Source organism: Oncorhynchus mykiss, chromosome 18, assembly GCF_057628025.1.
Source record: "Oncorhynchus mykiss isolate SJ-2025 chromosome 18, ASM5762802v1, whole genome shotgun sequence".
Taxonomy (NCBI): Eukaryota; Metazoa; Chordata; class Actinopteri; order Salmoniformes; family Salmonidae; genus Oncorhynchus; species Oncorhynchus mykiss.
This window is the reverse complement of record NC_143039.1, coordinates 20,930,559-20,954,287: the sequence shown is the minus strand read 5'-3', so window position 1 is coordinate 20,954,287 and position 23,729 is coordinate 20,930,559. Positions and strand designations below refer to the sequence as shown.

The 23,729-nt window shown below is 50.9% G+C and overlaps 1 protein-coding gene across 5 annotated transcripts in view; it reads left to right on the top strand.

Moving 5' to 3' along the window:
* Window positions 1-23,729, top strand: part of LOC110497008 (BCL-6 corepressor) — an 89,576-nt gene that overhangs the window by 4,134 nt on the left and 61,713 nt on the right. For 2 of the 5 annotated variants that reach the window (XM_090207707.1, XM_090207705.1), the window contains exons 2-5: window positions 13,429-13,511; window positions 14,797-18,534; window positions 21,158-21,214; window positions 21,856-22,048. In XM_090207707.1, the coding sequence (XP_090063833.1) occupies window positions 13,509-13,511; window positions 14,797-18,534; window positions 21,158-21,214; window positions 21,856-22,048 (3,991 nt within the window). In that variant the 5' untranslated portion in view covers window positions 13,429-13,508. Of the gene's footprint in view, window positions 1-2,876; window positions 3,473-13,428; window positions 13,512-14,796; window positions 18,535-21,157; window positions 21,215-21,855; window positions 22,049-23,729 lie in introns of those variants that run through there. The other 3 variants (XM_090207709.1, XM_090207708.1, XM_090207706.1) reach the window with 2 other exon arrangements.

Here is a 23,729-nt window from a genome sequence, read left to right as displayed (position 1 = left end):
CAAGGTTTTATCCGTTTGAATAATGGCGCGCCCAACGCATCCATGGTTGTAATCTGAAGTCTGGACACGCCCGTTTCCCTGAAAATGATTAATCAATCGGAATACAACTAATCCATTTGATTTAGTAATTGTATTAATGAATTCAATTATGTTAATGTTTATGTAAATAAACATGATAATATTATATTGCCATAATGCCGTATGCCTAGACAATCACACAAATGTGTGCATTGGCCAATTTCACAAATATAAGTGTTCTATTGAAATGTAAATGAATGTAGACAGAGGGACAAATGACAGTTTAATGACGAATTGCTTGTCTCACATTGCGGTGAGTGGGACAATTCCCTTGGCTGCGAACCTCTTCACGAAAGAACATTGCACGAGAGACCTCTGTTCTGTGTGACGACATTGCACGAGAGATCTCTGTTCTGTGTGAGGAAGGGGGGAAGTTGTTTCGTAACAGGCTTATCAAATATCTGCGGTTAAGGAGCACAGGCAGACTGCTGCTGGGGCGAGTCGCACGAAACAAAACCAGACTACAGGCTGCTTTGTCTGGGGCGCTGCTAGGGCATCGAAGCGTCATGAGAGTTGGAGCCAAATTAGAGATAGGGGGAGGGACTCCAAATGTGAAAGATAAAGGGAAGCAAGGCCAAAACAACAAATGGCTCAGCTGGCACTTTGCATTTTAACTGGATAAAAAAAACATGAGTTCATTTCTGGCCATTTGTGTCACACCAATAATAGGGCCCGCTTAATTTTCTGTAAAAAACATCAGTAAGACAGCTCAAGAGGTATGGTTAGATATGCACATATATATTAGTACCCATCAAAAGTTAGGACTCACCTACTCATTCAAGGGTTTTTCTTAATTTGTACTATTTTCTACATTGTAGAATAAATGTGAAGACAACACTATGAAATAACACATATGGAATCATGTAGTAACCAAAAAAGTGTTGAACAAATCAAAATATATTTTTATATTTTTTTTTTATGAGCTGTTCTTGCCATAATATGGACTTGCTTGTTTACCAAATAATGCTATCTTCTGTATACCACCCCTACCTTGTCACAACACAACTGATTGGTTCCAATGCATTAAGAAGGAAATAAATTCCACAAATTAACTTTTAATAAGGCATACCTGTTAATTGAAATGCATTCCAGGTGACTACCTCGTGAAGCTGGTTGAGAGAATGCAAAGCTGTCATCAAGACAGATTGGCTACTTTGAAGACTATAAAATCTAAAATACATTTTGATTTGTTTAACCCTTTTTTGTTTACTACATGATTTCACATGTGTTATTTAATAGTTTTGATGTGTTCACTATTATTTTACAATGTAGAAAATAGTAAAAATAAAGAATCCCTTGAATGAGTAGGTGTCCAAACTTTTGACTGGTTGTGTGTGTGTGTGTGTGTGTGTGTGTAAAAAAATAATAATACAAAAAATATTTTTTACATATGATTAATTCTAGGTGTTTGAAAAATGTAGAATTAACCAATTTACAGACACGGGCTAGTCCCCCTCTGGACCACCCCCCAGCCATCCTCATGTACTTTGTTCCCCCTCAGATTTTTGGTGTACATGACACCCCTAGTCTGAAGAATAGGTTTTCTCCGTTGCCTATGGAAAGCAGTTCTGTGAATCAGAACAATAAACAATAAAACACTGTTTTTCGCTCTAGAAATAAGCAATAAGTCTCCTTCTGCCTATTCAACAGCACATGCCGTTGATTGAGAGTGGAGTTTGTTTATCCTGGGCAAGGGGAGGGGTGTACGAAATGGGTTTATCTCTCCACTCCCTCCCGCCCTCTACTCCTCCCTGTCGGCTGACTGAAAGCTAGGGTCATGGAGGGTGTGGAGAATGAATGTGGAGAACGTGACTGAACTGTTGTTCCACTCTCTGCGCTATAGACTCCTCCTTGAGCAGAACTGGAAATGATTTAATGGTTGCAGTGAATGTGATGTCTATAGGGAATAGGTTAGGGATTTGGTTGTAGGAGTGATGCGAGACCATTGGAATTGTCCAGGCATGGTCCTACGTTGTGTGTGATCTGAGGTCCAGAGTGTATCAATTTGATGAATGTGCTAATAGGACTGTTATTACACTACATTATAATGTATTTTGTTCAAAAGACAGGTATTCGTCTTCTATGTTCCTCTGTAGCTCAGTTGGTCCAGCATGGTCCTGTGTAGCTCAGTTGGTCCAGCATGGTCCTGTGTAGCTCAGTTGGTCCAGCATGGTCCTGTGTAGCTCAGTTGGTCCAGCATGGTCCTATGTAGTTCAGTTGGTCCAGCATGGTCCTGTGTAGCTCAGTTGGTCCAGCGTGGTCCTATGTAGTTCAGTTGGTCCAGCATGGTCCTGTGTAGCTCAGTTGGTCCAGCATGGTCCTGTGTAGCTCAGTTGGTCCAGCATGGTCCTATGTAGTTCAGTTGGTCCAGCATGGTCCTGTGTAGCTCAGTTGGTCCAGCATGGTCCTCTGTAGCTCAGTTGGTCCAGCATGGTCCTCTGTAGCTCTGTTGGTCCAGCATGGTCCTATGTAGTTCAGTTGGTCCAGCATGGTCCTATGTAGCTCAGTTGGTCGAGCATGGGCCTCTGTAGCTCAGTTGGTCGAGTATGGGCCGTGATTGGGAGTCCCATAGGACGGCGCACAATTGGCCCAGCGTTGTCCGGGGTAGGCCATCACTGTAAATAAGAATTTGTTCTTAACTTACTTGCCAAGTTAAAGGTTAAATATATATATTTTTAAGTCGCTTTGAATGAAAGCATCTGCTAAATGGAATTCACATATAGTGCTACTGACTGGTACTTTGTGTGTGTATTGCTGTTGACTGGTACTCTGTGTGTGTATTGCTGCTGCAGTATCTAGGTTGTGCACATACTTCCATCCTTTACTTTGTTGATTGTCACCTGAAGTGATGAACTGGAACTTTCTAAGAAGACTTTTATTCCACCAGAATTTGTCCCCAATCCACATGTGGGAATTTGCATACATCTAAAACGTTGGAAGTCCCCTCGACACGTTATTTTTGCCCCATTTCTTTGTTCAGGTTGCTTGGCAATGGTAATGTTGCTTCGTAGCTGCAATGTTGCTATGCAAATGACGAAAGCAGCTAGCCAGAGGGGAGCATGGAGGAAGCGTGAGGCGGGGACAGTTTGATGGATGAAAATGGCCACTCTCTTCCCGCCTCTCCCCCCTCCTTCAATGGCTGGAGATAAGGGCAGGCCTGCATTATTGAAATTCCACGTCTGTAAACCCATCAATGGCGGGTGACTGTGTGTATGTGTGTGTTTGTGTGTGGCATGCGTCTGGTGTGTGTTTGTGTATGTCATCTCCTGCCCAAGGCCCCCTCTCCTTTTTATGTCGCAGCCAAGCTGTGTGGCAGGAAAGCCCAGGTGAGGCAGCAAGCTGTGTGGCTGGAAAGCCCAGGTGAGGCAGCAAGCTGTGTGGCTGGAAAGCCCAGGTGAGTGACAGATGACAGCCACTGGGGCCGTTAGATTATGAGTTATGTTCTGCCTAGGAGACAAGCTGAGAGGAGGCATTTGTTATCATTGCTCTGGCTCCGTGATCCCAAACGGAAATATCAAATTGCTATACCATAGATGCATTACATTCGCCAAGATTTGATTAGTCCAAGAAATTCTGCCCGTGGCAATGAAACCCTGATCTGTTCACCGGACGTGCTACCTTTTCCTGGACCTGCGGTTTCTTCCTCTCTCTCGGTTTCTTCCTGTCTCTCGGTTTCTTCCTCTCTCTGTTTCCTCCTCTCTCTCGGTTTCTTTCTCTCTCTCGGTTTCTTCCTCTCTCTCGGTTTTCGTCCTCTCTCTTGGTTTTCCTCCTCTCTCAGTTTCTTCCTCTCTCTCGGTTTTCCTCCTCTCTCAGTTTCTTCCTCTCTCTCTGTTTCCTCCTCTCTCTCGGTTTCTTCCTCTCTCGGTTTCTTCCTCTCTCTCGGTTTCCTCCTCTCTCTCAGTTTCCTCCTCTCCCGGTTTCCTCCTCTCTCAGTTTCTTCCTCTGTCTTGGTTTCCCCCTCTCTCTCGGTTTCTTCCTCTCTCTCGGTTTCCTCCTCTCTCTCGGTTTCCTCCTCTCTCTCGGTTTCTTCCTCTCTCTCGGTTTTCGTCCTCTCTCTTGGTTTTCCTCCTCTCTCAGTTTCCTCCTCTCTCCCGGTTTCCTCCTCTCTCTCAGTTTCTTCCTCTGTCTCGGTTTCCCCCTCTCTCTCGGTTTCTTCCTCTCTCTCGGTTTCCTCCTCTCTCTCGGTTTCCTCCTCTCTCTCGGTTTCTTCCTCTCTCTCGGTTTCCTCCTCTCACTCGGTTTCCTCCTCTCTTAGTTTCTTCCTCTCTCCCGGTTTCCTCCTCTCTCAGTTTCCTCCTCTCTCCCGGTTTCCTCCTCTCTCTCGGTTTCCTCCTCTCTCCCGGTTTCTTCCTCTCTCTCGGTTTCTTCCTCTCTCTCGGTTTCCTCCTCTCTCTCGGTTTCCTCCTCTCTCGGTTTCTTCCTCTCTCTCGGTTTCCTCCTCTCTCTCGGTTTCCTCCTCTCACTCTGTTTCTTCTTCTCTCTCTGTTCCCTCCTCTCTCTCGGTTTCCTCCTCTCTCTCTCTCTCTCCCGGTTTCTTCCTCTCTCTCGGTTTCCTCCTCTTTCTCGGTTTCTTCCTCTCTCTTGGTTTCCTCCTCTCTCCCGGTTTCCTCCTCTCTCCCGGTTTCTGCCTCTCTCCCGGTTTCTGCCTCTCTCTCGGTTTCTTCCTCTCTCAGTTTCTTCCTCTCTCTCGGTTTCCTCTTCTGTTTCTTCCTCTCTCTCGGTTTCCTCCTCTCACTCGGTTTCCTCCTCTCTCTCTGTTTCCTCCTCTCTCTCTGTTTCTTCCTCTCTCTCGGTTTCTTCCTCTCTCTCGGTTTCCTCCTCTCTCAGTTTCTTCCTCACTCTCGGTTTCCTCCTCTCTCTCGGTTTCTTCCTCTCTCTCGGTTTCCTCCTCTCTCTCGGTTTCCTCCTCTCTCTCGGTTTCTTCCTCTCTCTCGGTTTCCTCCTCTCTTCCGGTTTCTTCCTCTCGCTCAGTTTCCTCCTCTCTCCCGGTTTCTTCCTGTCTATCGGTTTCTTCCTCTCTCTCAGTTTCTTCCTCTCTCTCGGTTTCCTCCTCTCTCAGTTTCTTCCTCTCTCTCGGCTTCCTCCTCTCTGTTACTTCCTCTCTCCCGGTTTCCTCCTCTCTCTCAGCTTCTTCCTCTGTCTCGGTTTCCCCCTCTCTCTCGGTTTCTTCCTCTCTCTCGGTTTCTTCCTCTCTCCCGGTTTCCTCCTCTCTCTCAGTTTCTTCCTCTGTCTCGGTTTCCCCCTCTCTCTCGGTTTCTTCCTCTCTCTCGGTTGCCTCCTCTCTCTCGGTTTCCTCCTCTCACTCTGTTTCTTCCTCTCTCCCGGTTTCTTCCTCTCTCTCGGTTTCCTCCTCTCTCCCGGTTTCTTCCTCTCTCTCGGTTTCCTCCTCTTTCTCGGTTTCTTCCTCTCTCTTGGTTTCCTCCTCTCTCCCGGTTTCCTCCTCTCTCCCGGTTTCTGCCTCTCTCTCGGTTTCTTCCTCTCTCAGTTTCTTCCTCTCTCTCGGTTTCCTCCTCTGTTTCTTCCTCTCTCTCGGTTTCCTCCTCTCACTCGGTTTCCTCCTCTCTCTCTGTTTCCTCCTCTCTCTCTGTTTCTTCCTCTCTCTCGGTTTCTTCCTCTCTCTCGGTTTCCTCCTCTCTCAGTTTCTTCCTCACTCTCGGTTTCCTCCTCTCTCTGGGTTTCCTCCTCTCTCTCGGTTTCTTCCTCTCTCTCGGTTTCCTCCTCTCTCTCGGTTTCCTCCTCTCTCTCGGTTTCCTCCTCTCTCTCGGTTTCTTCCTCTCTCTCTGTTTCCTCCTCTCTCTCGGTTTCCTCCTCTCTCTCGGTTTCTTCCTCTCTCTCGGTTTCCTCCTCTCTTCTGTTTTCTTCCTCTCTCGGTTTCCTCCTCTCTCTGTTTCTTCCTCTCTCTCGGTTTCTTCCTCTCTCTCGGTTTCCTCCTCTCTCTGTTTCTTCCTCTCTCTCGGTTGCCTCCTCTCTCTCGGTTTCCTCCTCTCTCTCGGTTTCCTCCTCTCTCTCGGTTTCTTCGTCCTCTCTCGGTTTTCTCCTCTCTCTCGGTTTCCTCCTCTCTCAGTTTCTTCTCTCTCGGTTTCCTCCTCTCTCTCGGTTTCCTCCTCTCTTAGTTTCTTCCTCTCTCTCGGTTTCCTCCTCTCTCAGTTTCTTCCTCTGTCTCGGTTTCCCCCTCTCTCTCGGTTTCTTCCTCTCTCTCGGTTTCCTCCTCTGTCCGTTTCCTCCTCTCACTCTGTTTCTTCCTCTCTCTCTGTTTCTTCCTCTCTCTCGGTTTCCTCCTCTCTCGGTTTCCTCCTCTCTCTCGGTTGCCTCCTCTCTCTCGGTTTCCTCCTCTCTCAGTTTCTTCTTCTTTCTCGGTTTCCTCCTCTCTCTCGGTTTCCTCCTCTATCTCGGGTTTCTCCTCTCTCTCGGTTTCTTCCTCTCTCAGTTTCTTCTCTCTCGGTTTCCTCCTCTCTCTCAGTTTCCTCCTCTCTGTTTCCTCCTCTCTCTCGGTTTCCTCCTCTCTCAGTTTCTTCCTCTCTCTCGGTTTCCCCCTCTCTCTCGGTTTCCCCCTCTCTCTCGGTTTTCTCCTCTCTCTCGGTTTCCCCCTCTCTCTCGGTTTCTGCCTCTCTCTCGGTTTCTTCCTCTCTCAGTTTCTTCCTCTCTCTCGGTTTCCTCCTCTGTTTCTTCCTCTCTCTCGGTTTCCTCCTCTCACTCGGTTTCCTCCTCTCTCTCTGTTTCCTCTTCTCTCTCTGTTTCTTCCTCTCTCTCGGTTTCCTCCTCTCTCAGTTTCTTCCTCACTCTCGGTTTCCTCCTCTCTCTCGGTTTCTTCCTCTCTCTCGGTTTCCTCCTCTGTTTCTTCCTCTCTCTCGGTTTCCTCCTCTCTCTCGGTTTCTTCCTCTCTCTCGGTTTCCTCCTCTCTTCCGGTTTCTTCCTCTTTCTCAGTTTCCTCCTCTCTCCCGGTTTCTTCCTCTCTCTCGGTTTCTTCCTCTTTCTCAGTTTCCTCCTCTCTCAGTTTCTTCCTCTCTCTCGGCTTCCTCCTCTCTGTTACTTCCTCTCTCCCGGTTTCCTCCTCTCTCTCAGTTTCTTCCTCTGTCTCGGTTTCCCCCTCTCTCTCGGTTTCTTCCTCTCTCTCGGTTTCTTCCTCTCTCCCGGTTTCCTCCTCTCCCTCAGTTTCTTCCTCTGTCTCGGTTTCCCCCTCTCTCTCGGTTTCCTCCTCTCTCTGTTTCTGCCTCTCTCCCGGTTTCTGCCTCTCTCTCGGTTTCTTCCTCTCTCAGTTTCTTCCTCTCTCTCGGTTTCCTCTTCTGTTTCTTCCTCTCTCTCGGTTTCCTCCTCTCACTCGGTTTCCTCCTCTCTCTCTGTTTCCTCCTCTCTCTCTGTTTCTTCCTCTCTCTCGGTTTCTTCCTCTCTCTCGGTTTCCTCCTCTCTCAGTTTCTTCCTCACTCTCGGTTTCCTCCTCTCTCTCGGTTTCTTCCTCTCTCTCGGTTTCCTCCTCTCTCTCGGTTTCCTCCTCTCTCTCGGTTTTTCCTCTCTCTCGGTTTCCTCCTCTCTTCCGGTTTCTTCCTCTCGCTCAGTTTCCTCCTCTCTCCCGGTTTCTTCCTGTCTATCGGTTTCTTCCTCTCTCTCAGTTTCTTCCTCTCTCTCGGTTTCCTCCTCTCTCAGTTTCTTCCTCTCTCTCGGCTTCCTCCTCTCTGTTACTTCCTCTCTCCCGGTTTCCTCCTCTCTCTCAGCTTCTTCCTCTGTCTCGGTTTCCCCCTCTCTCTCGGTTTCTTCCTCTCTCTCGGTTTCTTCCTCTCTCCCGGTTTCCTCCTCTCTCTCAGTTTCTTCCTCTGTCTCGGTTTCCCCCTCTCTCTCGGTTTCTTCCTCTCTCTCGGTTGCCTCCTCTCTCTCGGTTTCCTCCTCTCACTCTGTTTCTTCCTCTCTCCCGGTTTCTTCCTCTCTCTCGGTTTCCTCCTCTCTCCCGGTTTCTTCCTCTCTCTCGGTTTCCTCCTCTTTCTCGGTTTCTTCCTCTCTCTTGGTTTCCTCCTCTCTCCCGGTTTCCTCCTCTCTCCCGGTTTCTGCCTCTCTCTCGGTTTCTTCCTCTCTCAGTTTCTTCCTCTCTCTCGGTTTCCTCCTCTGTTTCTTCCTCTCTCTCGGTTTCCTCCTCTCACTCGGTTTCCTCCTCTCTCTCTGTTTCCTCCTCTCTCTCTGTTTCTTCCTCTCTCTCGGTTTCTTCCTCTCTCTCGGTTTCCTCCTCTCTCTCGGTTTCCTCCTCTCTCTCGGTTTCCTCCTCTCTCTCGGTTTCCTCCTCTCTCTCGGTTTCCTCCTCTCTCTCGGTTTCTTCCTCTCTCTCTGTTTCCTCCTCTCTCTCGGTTTCCTCCTCTCTCTCGGTTTCTTCCTCTCTCTCGGTTTCCTCCTCTCTTCTGTTTTCTTCCTCTCTCGGTTTCCTCCTCTCTCTGTTTCTTCCTCTCTCTCGGTTTCTTCCTCTCTCTCGGTTTCCTCCTCTCTCTGTTTCCTCCTCTCTCTCGGTTTCCTCCTCTCTCTCGGTTTCCTCCTCTCTCTCGTTTTCCTCCTCTCTCTCGGTTTCTTCCTCTCTCTCGGTTTCCTCCTCTCTCTCGGTTTCCTCCTCTCTCTCGGTTTCTTCCTCTCTCTCGGTTTCCTCCTCTCTCTCGGTTTCCTCCTCTCTCTCGGTTTCCTCCTCTCTCTCGGTTTCTTCCTCTCTCTCTGTTTCCTCCTCTCTCTCGGTTTCCTCCTCTCTCTCGGTTTCTTCCTCTCTCTCGGTTTCCTCCTCTCTTCTGTTTTCTTCCTCTCTCGGTTTCCTCCTCTCTCTGTTTCTTCCTCTCTCTCGGTTTCTTCCTCTCTCTCGGTTTCCTCCTCTCTCTGTTTCTTCCTCTCTCTCGGTTTCCTCCTCTCTCTCGGTTTCCTCCTCTCTCTCGTTTTCCTCCTCTCTCTCGGTTTCTTCCTCTCTCTCGGTTTCCTCCTCTCTCTCGGTTTCCTCCTCTCTCTCGGTTTCTTCGTCCTCTCTCTCGGTTTTCTCCTCTCTCTCGGTTTCCTCCTCTCTCAGTTTCTTCTCTCTCGGTTTCCTCCTCTCTCTCGGTTTCCTCCTCTCTTAGTTTCTTCCTCTCTCTCGGTTTCCTCCTCTCTCAGTTTCTTCCTCTGTCTCGGTTTCCCCCTCTCTCTCGGTTTCTTCCTCTCTCTCGGTTTCCTCCTCTGTCCGTTTCCTCCTCTCACTCTGTTTCTTCCTCTCTCTCTGTTTCTTCCTCTCTCTCGGTTTCCTCCTCTCTCGGTTTCCTCCTCTCTCTCGGTTGCCTCCTCTCTCTCGGTTTCCTCCTCTCTCAGTTTCTTCTTCTCTCTCGGTTTCCTCCTCTCTCTCGGTTTCCTCCTCTATCTCGGGTTTCTCCTCTCTCTCGGTTTCCTCCTCTCTCAGTTTCTTCTCTCTCGGTTTCCTCCTCTCTCTCAGTTTCCTCCTCTCTGTTTCCTCCTCTCTCTCGGTTTCCTCCTCTCTCAGTTTCTTCCTCTCTCTCGGTTTCCCCCTCTCTCTCGGTTTCCCCCTCTCTCTCGGTTTTCTCCTCTCTCTCGGTTTCCTCCTCTCTCTCGGTTTCTGCCTCTCTCTCGGTTTCTTCCTCTCTCAGTTTCTTCCTCTCTCTCGGTTTCCTCCTCTGTTTCTTCCTCTCTCTCGGTTTCCTCCTCTCACTCGGTTTCCTCCTCTCTCTCTGTTTCCTCTCTCTCGGTTTCTTCCTCTCTCTCGGTTCCCTCCTCTCTCAGTTTCTTCCTCACTCTCGGTTTCCTCCTCTCACTCGGTTTCCTCCTCTCTCTCTGTTTCCTCCTCTCTCTCTGTTTCTTCCTCTCTCTCGGTTTCTTCCTCTCTCTCGGTTTCCTCCTCTCTCTCGGTTTCCTCCTCTCTCTCGGTTTCCTCCTCTCTCTCGGTTTCCTCCTCTCTCTCGGTTTCCTCCTCTCTCTCGGTTTCTTCCTCTCTCTCTGTTTCCTCCTCTCTCTCGGTTTCCTCCTCTCTCTCGGTTTCTTCCTCTCTCTCGGTTTCCTCCTCTCTTCTGTTTTCTTCCTCTCTCGGTTTCCTCCTCTCTCTGTTTCTTCCTCTCTCTCGGTTTCTTCCTCTCTCTCGGTTTCCTCCTCTCTCTGTTTCCTCCTCTCTCTCGGTTTCCTCCTCTCTCTCGGTTTCCTCCTCTCTCTCGTTTTCCTCCTCTCTCTCGGTTTCTTCCTCTCTCTCGGTTTCCTCCTCTCTCTCGGTTTCCTCCTCTCTCTCGGTTTCTTCCTCTCTCTCGGTTTCCTCCTCTCTCTCGGTTTCCTCCTCTCTCTCGGTTTCCTCCTCTCTCTCGGTTTCTTCCTCTCTCTCTGTTTCCTCCTCTCTCTCGGTTTCCTCCTCTCTCTCGGTTTCTTCCTCTCTCTCGGTTTCCTCCTCTCTTCTGTTTTCTTCCTCTCTCGGTTTCCTCCTCTCTCTGTTTCTTCCTCTCTCTCGGTTTCTTCCTCTCTCTCGGTTTCCTCCTCTCTCTGTTTCTTCCTCTCTCTCGGTTTCCTCCTCTCTCTCGGTTTCCTCCTCTCTCTCGTTTTCCTCCTCTCTCTCGGTTTCTTCCTCTCTCTCGGTTTCCTCCTCTCTCTCGGTTTCCTCCTCTCTCTCGGTTTCTTCGTCCTCTCTCTCGGTTTTCTCCTCTCTCTCGGTTTCCTCCTCTCTCAGTTTCTTCTCTCTCGGTTTCCTCCTCTCTCTCGGTTTCCTCCTCTCTTAGTTTCTTCCTCTCTCTCGGTTTCCTCCTCTCTCAGTTTCTTCCTCTGTCTCGGTTTCCCCCTCTCTCTCGGTTTCTTCCTCTCTCTCGGTTTCCTCCTCTGTCCGTTTCCTCCTCTCACTCTGTTTCTTCCTCTCTCTCTGTTTCTTCCTCTCTCTCGGTTTCCTCCTCTCTCGGTTTCCTCCTCTCTCTCGGTTGCCTCCTCTCTCTCGGTTTCCTCCTCTCTCAGTTTCTTCTTCTCTCTCGGTTTCCTCCTCTCTCTCGGTTTCCTCCTCTATCTCGGGTTTCTCCTCTCTCTCGGTTTCCTCCTCTCTCAGTTTCTTCTCTCTCGGTTTCCTCCTCTCTCTCAGTTTCCTCCTCTCTGTTTCCTCCTCTCTCTCGGTTTCCTCCTCTCTCAGTTTCTTCCTCTCTCTCGGTTTCCCCCTCTCTCTCGGTTTCCCCCTCTCTCTCGGTTTTCTCCTCTCTCTCGGTTTCCCCCTCTCTCTCGGTTTCTGCCTCTCTCTCGGTTTCTTCCTCTCTCAGTTTCTTCCTCTCTCTCGGTTTCCTCCTCTGTTTCTTCCTCTCTCTCGGTTTCCTCCTCTCACTCGGTTTCCTCCTCTCTCTCTGTTTCCTCTCTCTCGGTTTCTTCCTCTCTCTCGGTTCCCTCCTCTCTCAGTTTCTTCCTCACTCTCGGTTTCCTCCTCTCTCTCGGTTTCTTCCTCTCTCTCGGTTTCCTCCTCTGTTTCTTCCTCTCTCTTGGTTTCCTCCTCTCTCTCGGTTTCTTCCTCTCTCTCGGTTTCCTCCTCTCTTCCGGTTTCTTCCTCTTTCTCAGTTTCCTCCTCTCTCCCGGTTTCTTCCTCTCTCTCGGTTTCTTCCTCTTTCTCAGTTTCCTCCTCTCTCAGTTTCTTCCTCTCTCTCGGCTTCCTCCTCTCTGTTACTTCCTCTCTCCCGGTTTCCTCCTCTCTCTCAGTTTCTTCCTCTGTCTCGGTTTCCCACTCTCTCGGTTTCTTCCTCTCTCTCGGTTTCTTCCTCTCTCCCGGTTTCCTCCTCTCCCTCAGTTTCTTCCTCTGTCTCGGTTTCCCCCTCTCTCTCGGTTTCTTCCTCTCTCTCGGTTTCTTCCTCTCTCTCGGTTTCCTCCTCTCTCTCGGTTTCCTCCTCTCACTCTGTTTCTTCCTCTCTCCCGGTTTCTTCCTCTCTCTCGGTTTCCTCCTCTCCCGGTTTCTTCCTCTCTCTCGGTTTCCTCCTCTTTCTCTGTTACTTCCTCTCTCTCGGTTTCCTCCTCTCTCTCGGTTTCCTCCTCTCTCTCTGTTTCTTCCTCTCTCTCGGTTTCTTCCTCTCTCTCGGTTTCCTCCTCTCTCTGTTTCTTCCTCTCTCTCGGTTTCCTCCTCTCTCTCGGTTTCCTCCTCTCTCTCGGTTTCCTCCTCTCTCTCTGTTTCTTCCTCTCTCTCGGTTTCCTCCTCTCTCTCGGTTTCCTCCTCTCTCTCGGTTTCTTCCTCCTCTCTCTCGGTTTTCTCCTCTCTCTCGGTTTCCTCCTCTCTCAGTTTCTTCTCTCTCGGTTTCCTCCTCTCTCTCGGTTTCCTCCTCTCTTAGTTTCTTCCTCTCTCTCTGTTTCCTCCTCTCTCAGTTTCTTCCTCTGTCTCGGTTTCCCCCTCTCTCTCGGTTTCTTCCTCTCTCTCGGTTTCCTCCTCTCTCTCGGTTTCCTCCTCTCTCGGTTTCCTCCTCTCTCTCGGTTGCCTCCTCTCTCTCGGTTTCCTCCTCTCTCAGTTTCTTCTTCTCTCTCGGTTTCCTCCTCTCTCTCGGTTTCCTCCTCTCTCAGTTTCTTCTCTCTCGGTTTCCTCCTCTCTCTCGGTTTCCTCCTCTCTTAGTTTCTTCCTCTCTCCCGGTTTCCTCCTCTCTCAGTTTCCTCCTCTCTCCCGGTTTCCTCCTCTCTCTCAGTTTCTTCCTCTCTCTCGGTTTCCCCCTCTCTCTCGGTTTCCCCCTCTCTCTCGGTTTTCTCCTCTCTCTCGGTTTCCCCCTCTCTCTTGGTTTCTTCCTCTCTCGGTTTCCTCCTCTCTCTCGGTTTCCTCCTCTCTCTCAGTTTCCTCCTCTATCTCAGTTTCTTATTTTCTCTCGTTTTCCTCCTCTCTCTCGGTTTTCGTCCTCTCTCTTGGTTTTCCTCCTCTCTGTTTCTTCCTCCCTCTCGGTTTTCCTCCTCTCTCAGTTTCTTCCTCTCTCTCGGTTTCCTCCTCTCTCTCGGTTTCCTCCTCTCTCCCGGTTTCAGGCTGGTTTTCTTTTTTTGTTCAAAGATTTTATTGTCTTAACAATACACATACCAACATGATTTAGTTAGTTATGCTCCAACTCCCTCCATCTTGTGCCAACATCAATTATTTGTTGTCTTAGTTCCGATAGTTGTATATTTTCTTTCTAAGAGGAACCCTGACCATTTCACCCGACGTGCTACCTTGTCACCTGCTGTTTTGACTCAGTCTTGCGCTCTTTGTCGCGCGCTCTCTAGGTTCCTGCCTTTCTAAGCACTTTTTCCTAGCCACTGCTTTTCTGCATTGCTTGCTCTTTGGGGTTTTAGGCTGGGTTTCTGTATAAGCATTTTGTGACGTCTGCGGATGTAAAAAGGGCTTTATAATTTTGATTGATTGATTGATGGTAACACACATTTTTTCTGGCTTTGTCTTGACAGGATTGTTCCAGTGAGGGATGGTGGGAGGCAGACTACCCATGTGGATCTAACCATCCAGGAACCACCACATCACACAAAGCATGGTAAGCTACGATATGAAGCCCTCTCTGTAATGTAGTGAATGGCAGACCTGGAATAGCCCTCCACAAGGGCTTTGGTTTTCTTTTGGATGTAGGATTACTGTGGTGTAGCTACTCCTCCACTGGGCTGCCTGCTATCATTTCTAAATGGGTCCTGCAGTTGATCCAATAGGAGATGAATCAAACAGCCGCCCCCGTATCGTACCGTGGGCAGGCAGGAAACTCAATTAATCCACTTCCTGGCATCAGTACTCTACTCTGTCATGGACTCGCTCTATTGCAGGCAGACCCGGGTCCAAATAGCATTTTGCTATCTCTCAAATACTTTGAGTGTTTGATTGAGCCTGCCTTGCAGTACGAGTTGGGTGAAAATGTGCACTTTTGGGACGATTTCATTGGTGCCATTGCGCCAGGCAGGCTCAATCAAGTGCAGCTGAAGTATTTGAATAAAAACCAATACTGTTTGAACCCAGGTATGGTTTGGTCTGTGGGAGTAGAACAGAGGGCTGGTCTACTGTAGCGGTACATCAGCAATCCAGGTAGACATGAATCCCCCTGCTAGTGATGATGGATCAGACTGATACATGTCGTTTGCCTGGCTGCCTCAAAGGCTTCTCTTCGCCTGTTAGGAATCAGCTGCAGCTAGCGCTTCCCTCTTACAAGGGCCAGATAGAGCAAGGATTCAATCCAAATGGCATCCTATTCCCTATATAGTGCACTACTTTTGAACAGAGTAGTGCTCTAAATAGGGAATAAGGTGCCATTTGCAAAGCAAGGCTCCATATTCTGCTGCTTGTGTGGCGTCTCTCCAATGACCTTGACTTTCCCTTGTTGTAGAGTGGGTCCGGAGACGTGTTCTTAAGTGTTGTGGTTACAGTATGGAGACAGGGCATTTTAAAATGGAGCTCTCTGTTAAATGAATCCCCCCGTGCTTGATTAATGGAGATTTATTACTAATGTGCTCCTAATGGAAATTCTACCAAATATACCCACGTCTCCAGCTAGTGGTCTCTTGATTTGTGTTAACTGTTTAAGAGGGTCTTACTACAGCTTTAAAAGTTGATAGTGGATCTATTTTTATTGAGGGGAAATTCAACTTATTATATTTCCAAAAGTTAGTTAATTCACTTTAATATTCTCTAATGTAATATCACAAGAGCTTGTCTAGTAGGACTCCACAGTATGCTGAGAAACCATAAACGTGTATAAATGAGAATATGATCCCTTTAGTGCTATAAGGCTCAGTCTCTCATCCCTCTCTTTGGCGTTGTGTGTTGTCTTGTTGCAGGTGGATGCGAGTGCTGCTTGCAGAATGAACCCGCTAGCTGCCCTGGGCATGGACCGTAGCAGCCTGATGAGGGAGAGCCTCCGCGTCCACGGAGGGATGGTCTACCCGGGCATCCGCACCTTGTCCGCCTCCGAAAAAGCCAGGGAGGGGGTCTCCTCATTGCCCCTGGGCTACGACCTAGTCTACAAACCCGAAGGGTTGACCTTGGATGGCAGGAAGCCTGGTAACGGTTACGTGGGTCTGTATAAGAGCTCTCCCGCTGGGTTGCAGAGGCCTGGTGGAGGAGGGGAGGGCCTGGGAATGGAGCGGCGTGTGGGGCCTGGAGATAAACCCTCTGAGCTGGGCCTCAACGGCAGCAACGGCTTCCTGCGACTGCCCTGGGCAGTAAACCCGTACGCGGACCCCGGACTGTACCCCTTCCTGGACTCCTCAAAATACGCAGCCCTCAACATGTACAAGGCCTCGTTCCTGTCCCAGCCCTCACCCTACCTGCCCCAGCACCTGGCCTACCAGTCCCTGTGTGGAGGGGCGGGGGGTAGCGCTGCTGGGGCAGAGCGCCTCTTCTACATGCCCCCGTACCCCCCGGCCCCCATCTCATCCCCCCTGGCCCCTCCTATGAGGATCCCCATGGCCACGGTGGTCCCCAACACCCTCTCCCCGATGCAGGGCCTGGGGCCCCGGATTCACCATGAGGCCTCCCCCTATGGGTCCCAGCTTCACCAGCAGCACCAGGCCCACCAGCAGTCCCAACCCCATCACCAGTCACACAGTGACAGGCAGCCCCAGTCCCAACCCCATCACCAGTCACATAGTGACAGGCAGCCCCAGTCCCAACCCCATCACCAGTCACATAGTGACAGGCAGCCCCAGTCCCAACCCCATCACCAATCACATAGTGACAGGCAGCCCCAGTCCCAACCCCATCACCAGTCACATAGTGACAGGCAGCCCCAGTCCCAACCCCATCACCAGTCACATAGTGACAGGCAGCCCCAGTCCCAACCCCATCACCAGTCACATAGTGACAGGCAGCCCCAGTCCCAACCCCATCACCAGTCACATAGTGACAGGCAGCCCCAGTCCCAACCCCATCACCAGTCACATAGTGACAGGCAGTCCCAGTCCCAACCCCATCACCAGTCACACAGTAGAGACAGGCAGCCCCAGTCCCATAGTGACAGGCAGCACAACAACAACAGCAGCAGTAGTAAGCTCAGCCGGACTTCCTCTAGTAAGAGCTCTGGCAGCAGCAGCATTCACAACAGTAGCAGTATTACCAGTAGTAGCAGTAGTAGTGCTGGGACTGGCATTAGCAGCAGCCTACCAGTGGACTCCACCCAAGCACTTATAATGCAGTCCCCCCGCACAGCCCCCCACCCTCCCCAGACCTCAGTCCCTCCCCCCTCTCCTCTCGTAGACAACAGCACTTTGGACATCCAGAAGTCACTGTTCCGAAGCCCCCCCTGCTCCTCCACCACCACCACCTCTTCCTCCCCGTCGGTGTCCCATCCTTTCTACATGAGCAGCATGGCCTCTGAGCACCGCTCCCCGGTGCGGTCCGGCAGCAACACCCACAAAGCCAAAGAGCAGTGCAGCAGCTCAGAGCACAGGAATGTGGAGAGGAATGGGGAAAGGAAGCGGAGCCAGTCCCCTTTAAAGACTTTGTCCTCTGATAGACCAGCAGTACTACAGGCTCCTGCCAAAGACCCTGCGGACAAGCCTCTGGATCTGTCAGCCAAAATCCTGGAGTTGGAAGGCTCCCCCAACGGATTCCCCCCAAAACTAGAGGCCTTGGCTAAGCTGGGCTACTCGCCCGCGGCTCGATACGGCTTACCCCCCAGCCGGGAGCTCCTCAAAGAGACCCTCTCCCCGTCAGGGGCTTCCTCCAAAACCTCTGAGAGGCCTGAGATCATTAGCACTTTACGCTCCTCCTGGGTGGTTCCCAGCCCGACCCCGGTCCACGACAGCTCCAGCTCAGACGTCAACCACAACAAAGACCCCTCCGTCATCAAACATAAAAACCTGGAGAACTTGTCTTCGACGCAGCAGCGAAGCTCTTCCTGTCCCAGGATAGGTGAGGTCGATGGGGCTGTCGCCCCCAGCCATGCCCCAGCTGTGGTAGCCCCTTCTGGGAGCCGACCATCCTCTGCCTCCCCCTCTCCCAAGGTCAACAGTGATTGGCCAAGATCCTCCCCCAACTACTCTGAGACAGCCCCTTCTTCCAACAGAGTGGGCAGCCATCCCTCTTCTGGGAAACCCCTGAAGAAACCAGAGGCTCAGGAGATGCCCTTCAAGCCCCAGCAGCCGCCCCACTTAGACAACAGCCATCCGTCCGGCCACCCCCCCAGCCACCTCTACCTCCCCCAGAGTGACGGCTATCTGCCCCCTAGCCTAGCCTACGCTAATAGATACCTGCCCTACTCGGTCCAGGAGAGCATGTCCCTGCCCCACATGCCTATGCCAGGCAAAGGCCCAGTGTACCCCCACCCTGTTCTTCTGGGTAGCAGCAACCTGTACCCACCCCGCCTGCCCCCCAAGCACGGCCTCCCGTACGGCATCCCCCCCAGCCACGGGGACTACCTGACCTTCCATGACTCCCAGGAGATGGTCCACCCCCTCATGTCCTCCCCCCACAGAAGCCTGGACCTCAAGACCAGCGAGCGCCTGCAGGAGCTCAGATCCAGGCCCAAGGAGAAGATTTGGCAGCACCACGAGGGCTCTGCCCCGGCCTACAAGACCCAGGCCCCAGACACTAAACACACCCGCAGGGGGGACAGAGAGACCGACAGGTCCACAGGCCTGGGCTCAAAGAGCCTCAACCATAAGCCCCTGATGGGAGCTAGAGAGGAGATAGTCTGTATCGACTTAATCCAAGACGATGGGGACAGCGACTCTCCCCTGACCAAAGCTGTCTCTCCATGCGCTAAGAGAGGAGACCCTTCCAAACCTGTGGGTAGTGGGAGTATCGGGAGAAACGAGGGGAGAGAGGCAGAGCTCCAGCACATGCTCCGTACCGGCCAGGCTGTTGAACTCAGGCCAGGCCAGGCCCACAGGCAGGCAGAGCAGCAGCAACGCAGCCAGCTGTGGCTGGGCTTCCACCCTTCCTCCCTCCGTCCCTCTCCCCCCTCCCTCTCCCCCTGCCCTTTCCCCAGACATGAGGAGGACAGCCCCAGCCCTGCAGAAAGCAGCCCCATCTCTGACCTGCCAGAGGAGCAGACCCTTCGCTGCGCAAGGACTTCTGGAGACCGCACCTCTTGGGACCGTAGAGACCAATCTTTAGAGGGCCTTAAGAGCAGGGACTGTACTTTTGAGGACCCCACCTCTGTGGACCGTAGTTCTGGGGACCGCAGTTTCTGGGACCATACGCATGAGGACTGTACTTTTAAGGACCGCAGCTCTTGGGACCGTACACGTGTGGATCTTACATGTAGGGTCCGCTCTTGCGAGGACCGCACCTCCGCAGACCACTCTCCTAGGGAACGCACCTTGAACGAATCTGGGTTTAGGAATGAAAGGACCATGGACCACTACTCGGACCTGGACAAGGACATGCACACGGACACAGAGTCCCACGAGGGTGAGGAGTACGACGACCAAGGCTGCCCCAGGGCCAGGAGGTCCAGCCTGGCCAAGCGCATCGCTAACTCCTCTGGCTACGTTGGTGACCGCATCAAGTGTGTCACTACCGAGCTGTACGCCGACTCCAGCAAGCTGAGCAGAGAGCAGCGGGCACTGCAGGTAATCTCCCAGAACACATACATACTTAACCCTTTTAATGTCATTAAAATCATCTCCTTTCCTGGTTCCTACAGCGAAGCAGTATGTGTTGGCTTTTGTTCCAACCCAGGAAAAACACACCTGATTGAAAATCTAGATTTGGGATTTGATGATAACTTTCATCTGGTGTTTTAGCAGTTGGAACCACAAGGAAGGAAGACTGATAGGATGGGTCTTTCTAAGATTTCAGCCAGTCAGGTTTCACTGGGCAGATCTAAAGGAGATGGTGGTCCATAGAGAGCAGTGGAGTTGGAAGTACGAAGCTCTCAGCTCTGTATCAGCCTCCCTGCCCTGCAAGCCCCGTCTCCACAAGCTCCAGTATAATTACTGTTGGCCGTTGCCTTGCCTCCCCTCTGTCTCCCTCCCTCCCTTCCTGACATCCTCCCGCCTCCCTCACCCCCGCCCACGCTATGAGCCCGTGGAGCTGCCCTCCACTGCGGTGGTGTTTTAGTTCGCAGAGAGAGCGAGTGAACACAAAACGCTGTGTGTGTGTGTGTTCCCGCGCTGCTCAGCCAGGCAGAAGCTAAGCTGCTGGCTGCGTGTGTGTGTGCCTCTGTGTGTGTGTGTGCCATGACGGCCTGTCGGGCTCTTACAGCCCCGGGCTATTGTTAACCTGCAGGTGAGGCCTGGGGATGGGGGGATAGATGTAGGTGAAGGAGGGGAGGGATAGAGGTAGAGCAGCCAGCCCCCTCCCTTCTCCCAGTCCCCAAAAGGCTCCTCTGTCCTCAAATTATACTCTGATAACCTCCCCTCCCCCTCTCCCCCATCCTCCCCCTAGCTCTGTTGGCTGAGCGCTGGGGTGCAGAGACAGCCTGGCTCTCTCAGCTCTGCTCTAGTGGAATCCTGGCCAATTCCCAGTCCTTCTCCGACGGTGGAGATTAGCACCCGCTAGCAGCCCAACCTCCGCTAAACAGACTCAACACAGCCCTGCAACTAGAGCGGCTCTCGCCCCAACCCCAGCCCTATTCCCCAGGCTTATTCCCCAGCCTCATTCCCCAACCCCTGGCTTATTCCCCAGCCTCATTCCCCAACCACAGCCTTATTCCCCAGCCTCATTCCCCAGCCCCAGCCTTATTCCCCAGCCTCATTCCCCAGCCCCAGCCTTATTCCCCAGCCTCATTCCCCAACCCAGCCTTATTCCCCAGCCTCATTCCCCAACCCCAGCCTTATTCCCCAGCCTCATTCCCCAATCCCAGCCTTATTCCCCAGCCTCATTCCCCAACCCCAGCCTTATTCCCCAGCCTCATTCCCCAAACGCAGCCTTATTCCCAGCCCTATTTCCCAGTCTCATTCTCCAAACCCCAGTTTTATTCCCCAGCCTCATTCCCCAAACGCAGCCTTATTCCCAGCCCTATTTCCCAGCCTCAGCCCTATTCCCCAGCCTCAGCCCTATTTCCCAGCCTCGGCCCTATTTCCCAGCCTCAGCCCTATTCCCCAGCCTCAGCCCTATTCCCCAGCCTCAGCCCTATTTCCCAGCCTCGGCCCTATTTCCCAGCCTCGGCCCTATTCCCCAGCCTCGGCCCTATTTCCCAGCCTCGGCCCTATTTCCCAGCCTCGGCCCTATTTCCCAGCCTCGGCCCTATTTCCCAGCCTCAGCCCTATTCCCCAGCCTCAGCCCTAATCCCCAGCCTCAGCCCTATTTCCCAGCCTCAGCCCTATTCCCCAGCCTCAGCCCTATTCCCCAGCCTCAGCCCTATTTCCCAGCCTCGGCCCTATTCCCCAGCCTCGGCCCTGTTCCCCAGCCTCAGCCCTATTTCCCAGCCTCGGCCCTATTTCCCAGCCTCAGCCCTATTCCCCAGCCTCAGCCCTATTCCCCAGCCTCAGCCCTATTCCCCAGCCTCAGCCCTATTCCCCAGCCTCAGCCCTATTTCCCAGCCTCAGCCCTATTCCCCAGCCTCAGCCCTATTTCCCAGCCTCGGCCCTATTCCCCAGCCTCAGCCCTATTCCCCAGCCTCAGCCTCTGCCTCTGCTGCCTGGTCATTGATTTACCACTAAATTAATGTTTTTTATATGGGAGCCCAACAGGGAGGTTTCTATGACGCCCAAGATTGTGTGCTCCAGTGTTCATGTCTTTCTAGATTGGCATTTGGCTGCCAGAAACCCTGTTGTATTGAATTTGATCTATAGGCTATAATAAATTGGGTGGTTTGAGCCCTGAATGCTGATTGGCTGACAGCCGTATAACACGGGTATGGCAAAATGTATTTTTACTGCACTAATTACATTGGTAACCAGTTTATAATAGCAATTAGGCACCTCGAGGGTTTGTGGTTTATGGCCAATATACCACGGTTAAGGGCTGTATCCAGGCACCCCGCGTTGCATCGTGCATAAGAACAGCCCTTAGCCGTGGTATATTGACCATATACCACACCAGCGTGGGCCTTATTGCTTAATTCACACCTCTGTTTACCTTGCTACTCTGACTTGTTTATTAAATCAATTCATATGCATAACTGTGTGATGTTAATAGGATGGGTTTTAATATTAATGAATGTCAGTTTTCTATATCACTGAAATGACAGTTGTATGACTGAAATGACTGGCCAAAAATATTGAGCACCCGTTTAATTCAATTACTTAGATGGAAGGCTTAACACAAGAGGACAGTAAATTAAGTCAACCTGCTGCTTACTGTGAGGTCAGTTCATTTACACTTCTTATTCCAAAATTTGACAAATTATTATTTTCATTTTGGTTTTTGCGGTTTCAGGAGTGTCGTAGAAGAATCAGGCTTTTCTGTCGTTGTTTTTGTGTGTTTCTGTTAGACAGCCAGTCAGGAGTAAAAGTGGACAAGGGGCATGGAGTTCTGTTACCAGACCATAACTGTTTTATCAATGTCAATGTTGTTAGCTGTTGTTGAGGTGACCTCACTGTAAAGCATGAACGGCTACAGAGAGAGTCAACAGAGTCTAAAATGGCTTCCTTTCCTTGTCCCCTCTCCTTCCTCAATCTGCACTGATCTGATCGCACAACAAGTTGACAGGTGAAGGTTAAGAGGCTACATACCAAACAGCTCTCCAGAGGCTGGCGTTCACCTTGTCAGCTCTTGCATCCATGTCAGTGCAGATGACGGAAAGGAGACCATAACTAAATGGAGGAAATAAGGGAAGGAAGAAGGAAGTCACTTTGGCCTTTGGGGACGCAGACCCTTAGTAGAGGAGCAGGGAAAGAGGCCTCGTGCGGCGAGAGAGAGAGAGAAAAAGAGAGCAGCGCAGGGTCGGTCTCATGACTGTGTGTGTGTGTGTGTGTGTGTGTGTGTGTGTGTGTGTGTGTCTGTAGCGTGCTATGCTGCGCTTCTCTGAGCTGGAACTGAAAGAGAAGGAGGGAGGAGGGGTGGCGGTGGACTTGGCAGACAGCCAGCGCGAGCGGAGAGAGGGGGATGGAGATGGAGGAGAGGACAGGGCGCGATGCCAAGGCCCAGCCAGAACGGGGCCAGGGGCCTCAGCCCTCACAGACGAGGCTGAGAAGGACGGTAAGAGGAACCCGGAGCGCTCCACACACACACACTCCTACCTACCTCAAAGAGCTGCTGCGTACTTCCTCCCTGCCTAGGGACAGCCCCAGAGCTGTAACACGGTGCAGCAGCTCGTAACCAGCGGATACGGGGAGGTAAACACATCCGCCCGACCTGCCTAGCCTCCCCCTCTCTCTCCGTTCCTCATGAGGGCTGACGGAGGGGTTTTTCTCTCTCTATTGTAACAAAACAGCCTTCATATTTAACCCTTCCCTGTCCTTCCTCCATAACAGGAGCTGCTTTGCATATGAAGCCACGCCATTAGAATGCGTGGGAGAGGAATTTGGAGTCTATATTAAGGGAAGATATTTCAACACGCTGTATGTTATAGCTCTTACGGAATATTGCACGTCATATAGCTGTTATGGCATAGTGCAGGTCATATAGCTGTTATGGCATAGTGCAGGTCATATAGCTGTTATGGCATAGTGCAGGTCATATAGCTGTTATGGCATAGTGCAGGTCATATAGCTGTTATGGCATAGTGCAGGTCATATAGCTGTTATGACATAGTGCAGGTCATATAGCTGTTATGGCATAGTGCAGGTCATATAGCTGTTATGGCATAGTGCAGGTCATATAGCTGTTATGGCATAGTGCAGGTCATATAGCTGTTATGGCATAGTGCAGGTCATATAGCTGTTATGGCATAGTGCAGGTCATATAGCTGTTATGGCATAGTGCAGGTCATATAGCTGTTATGGCATAGTGCAGGTCATATAGCTGTTATGGCATAGTGCAGGTCATATAGCTGTTATGGCATAGTGCAGGTCATATAGCTGTTATGGCATAGTGCAGGTCATATAGCTGTTATGGCATAGTGCAGGTCATATAGCTGTTATGGCATAGTGCAGGTCATATAGCTGTAATGGCATAGTGCAGGTCATATAGCTGTTATGGCATAGTGCAGGTCATATAGCTGTTATGGCATAGTGCACGTCATATAGCTGTTATGGCATAGTGCAGGTCATATAGCTGTTATGGCATAGTGCAGGTCATATAGCTGTTATGACATAGTGCAGGTCATATAGCTGTTATGGCATAGTGCAGGTCATATAGCTGTTATGGCATAGTGCAGGTCATATAGCTGTTATGGCATAGTGCAGGTCATATAGCTGTTATGGCATAGTGCAGGTCATATAGCTGTTATGGCATAGTGCAGGTCATATAGCTGTTATGGCATAGTGCAGGTCATATAGCTGTTATGACATAGTGCAGGTCATATAGCTGTTATGGCATAGTGCAGGTCATATAGCTGTTATGGCATAGTGCAGGTCATATAGCTGTTATGACATAGTGCAGGTCATATAGCTGTTATGGCATAGTGCAGGTCATATAGCTGTTATGGCATAGTGCAGGTCATATAGCTGTTATGGCATAGTGCAGGTCATATAGCTGTTATGACATAGTGCAGGTCATATAGCTGTTATGACATAGTGCAGGTCATATAGCTGTTATGACATAGTGCAGGTCATATAGCTGTTATGACATAGTGCAGGTCATATAGCTGTTATGGCATAGTGCAGGTCATATAGCTGTTATGACATAGTGCAGGTCATATAGCTGTTATGGCATAGTGCAGGTCATATAGCTGTTATGGCATAGTGCAGGTCATATAGCTGTTATGGCATAGTGCAGG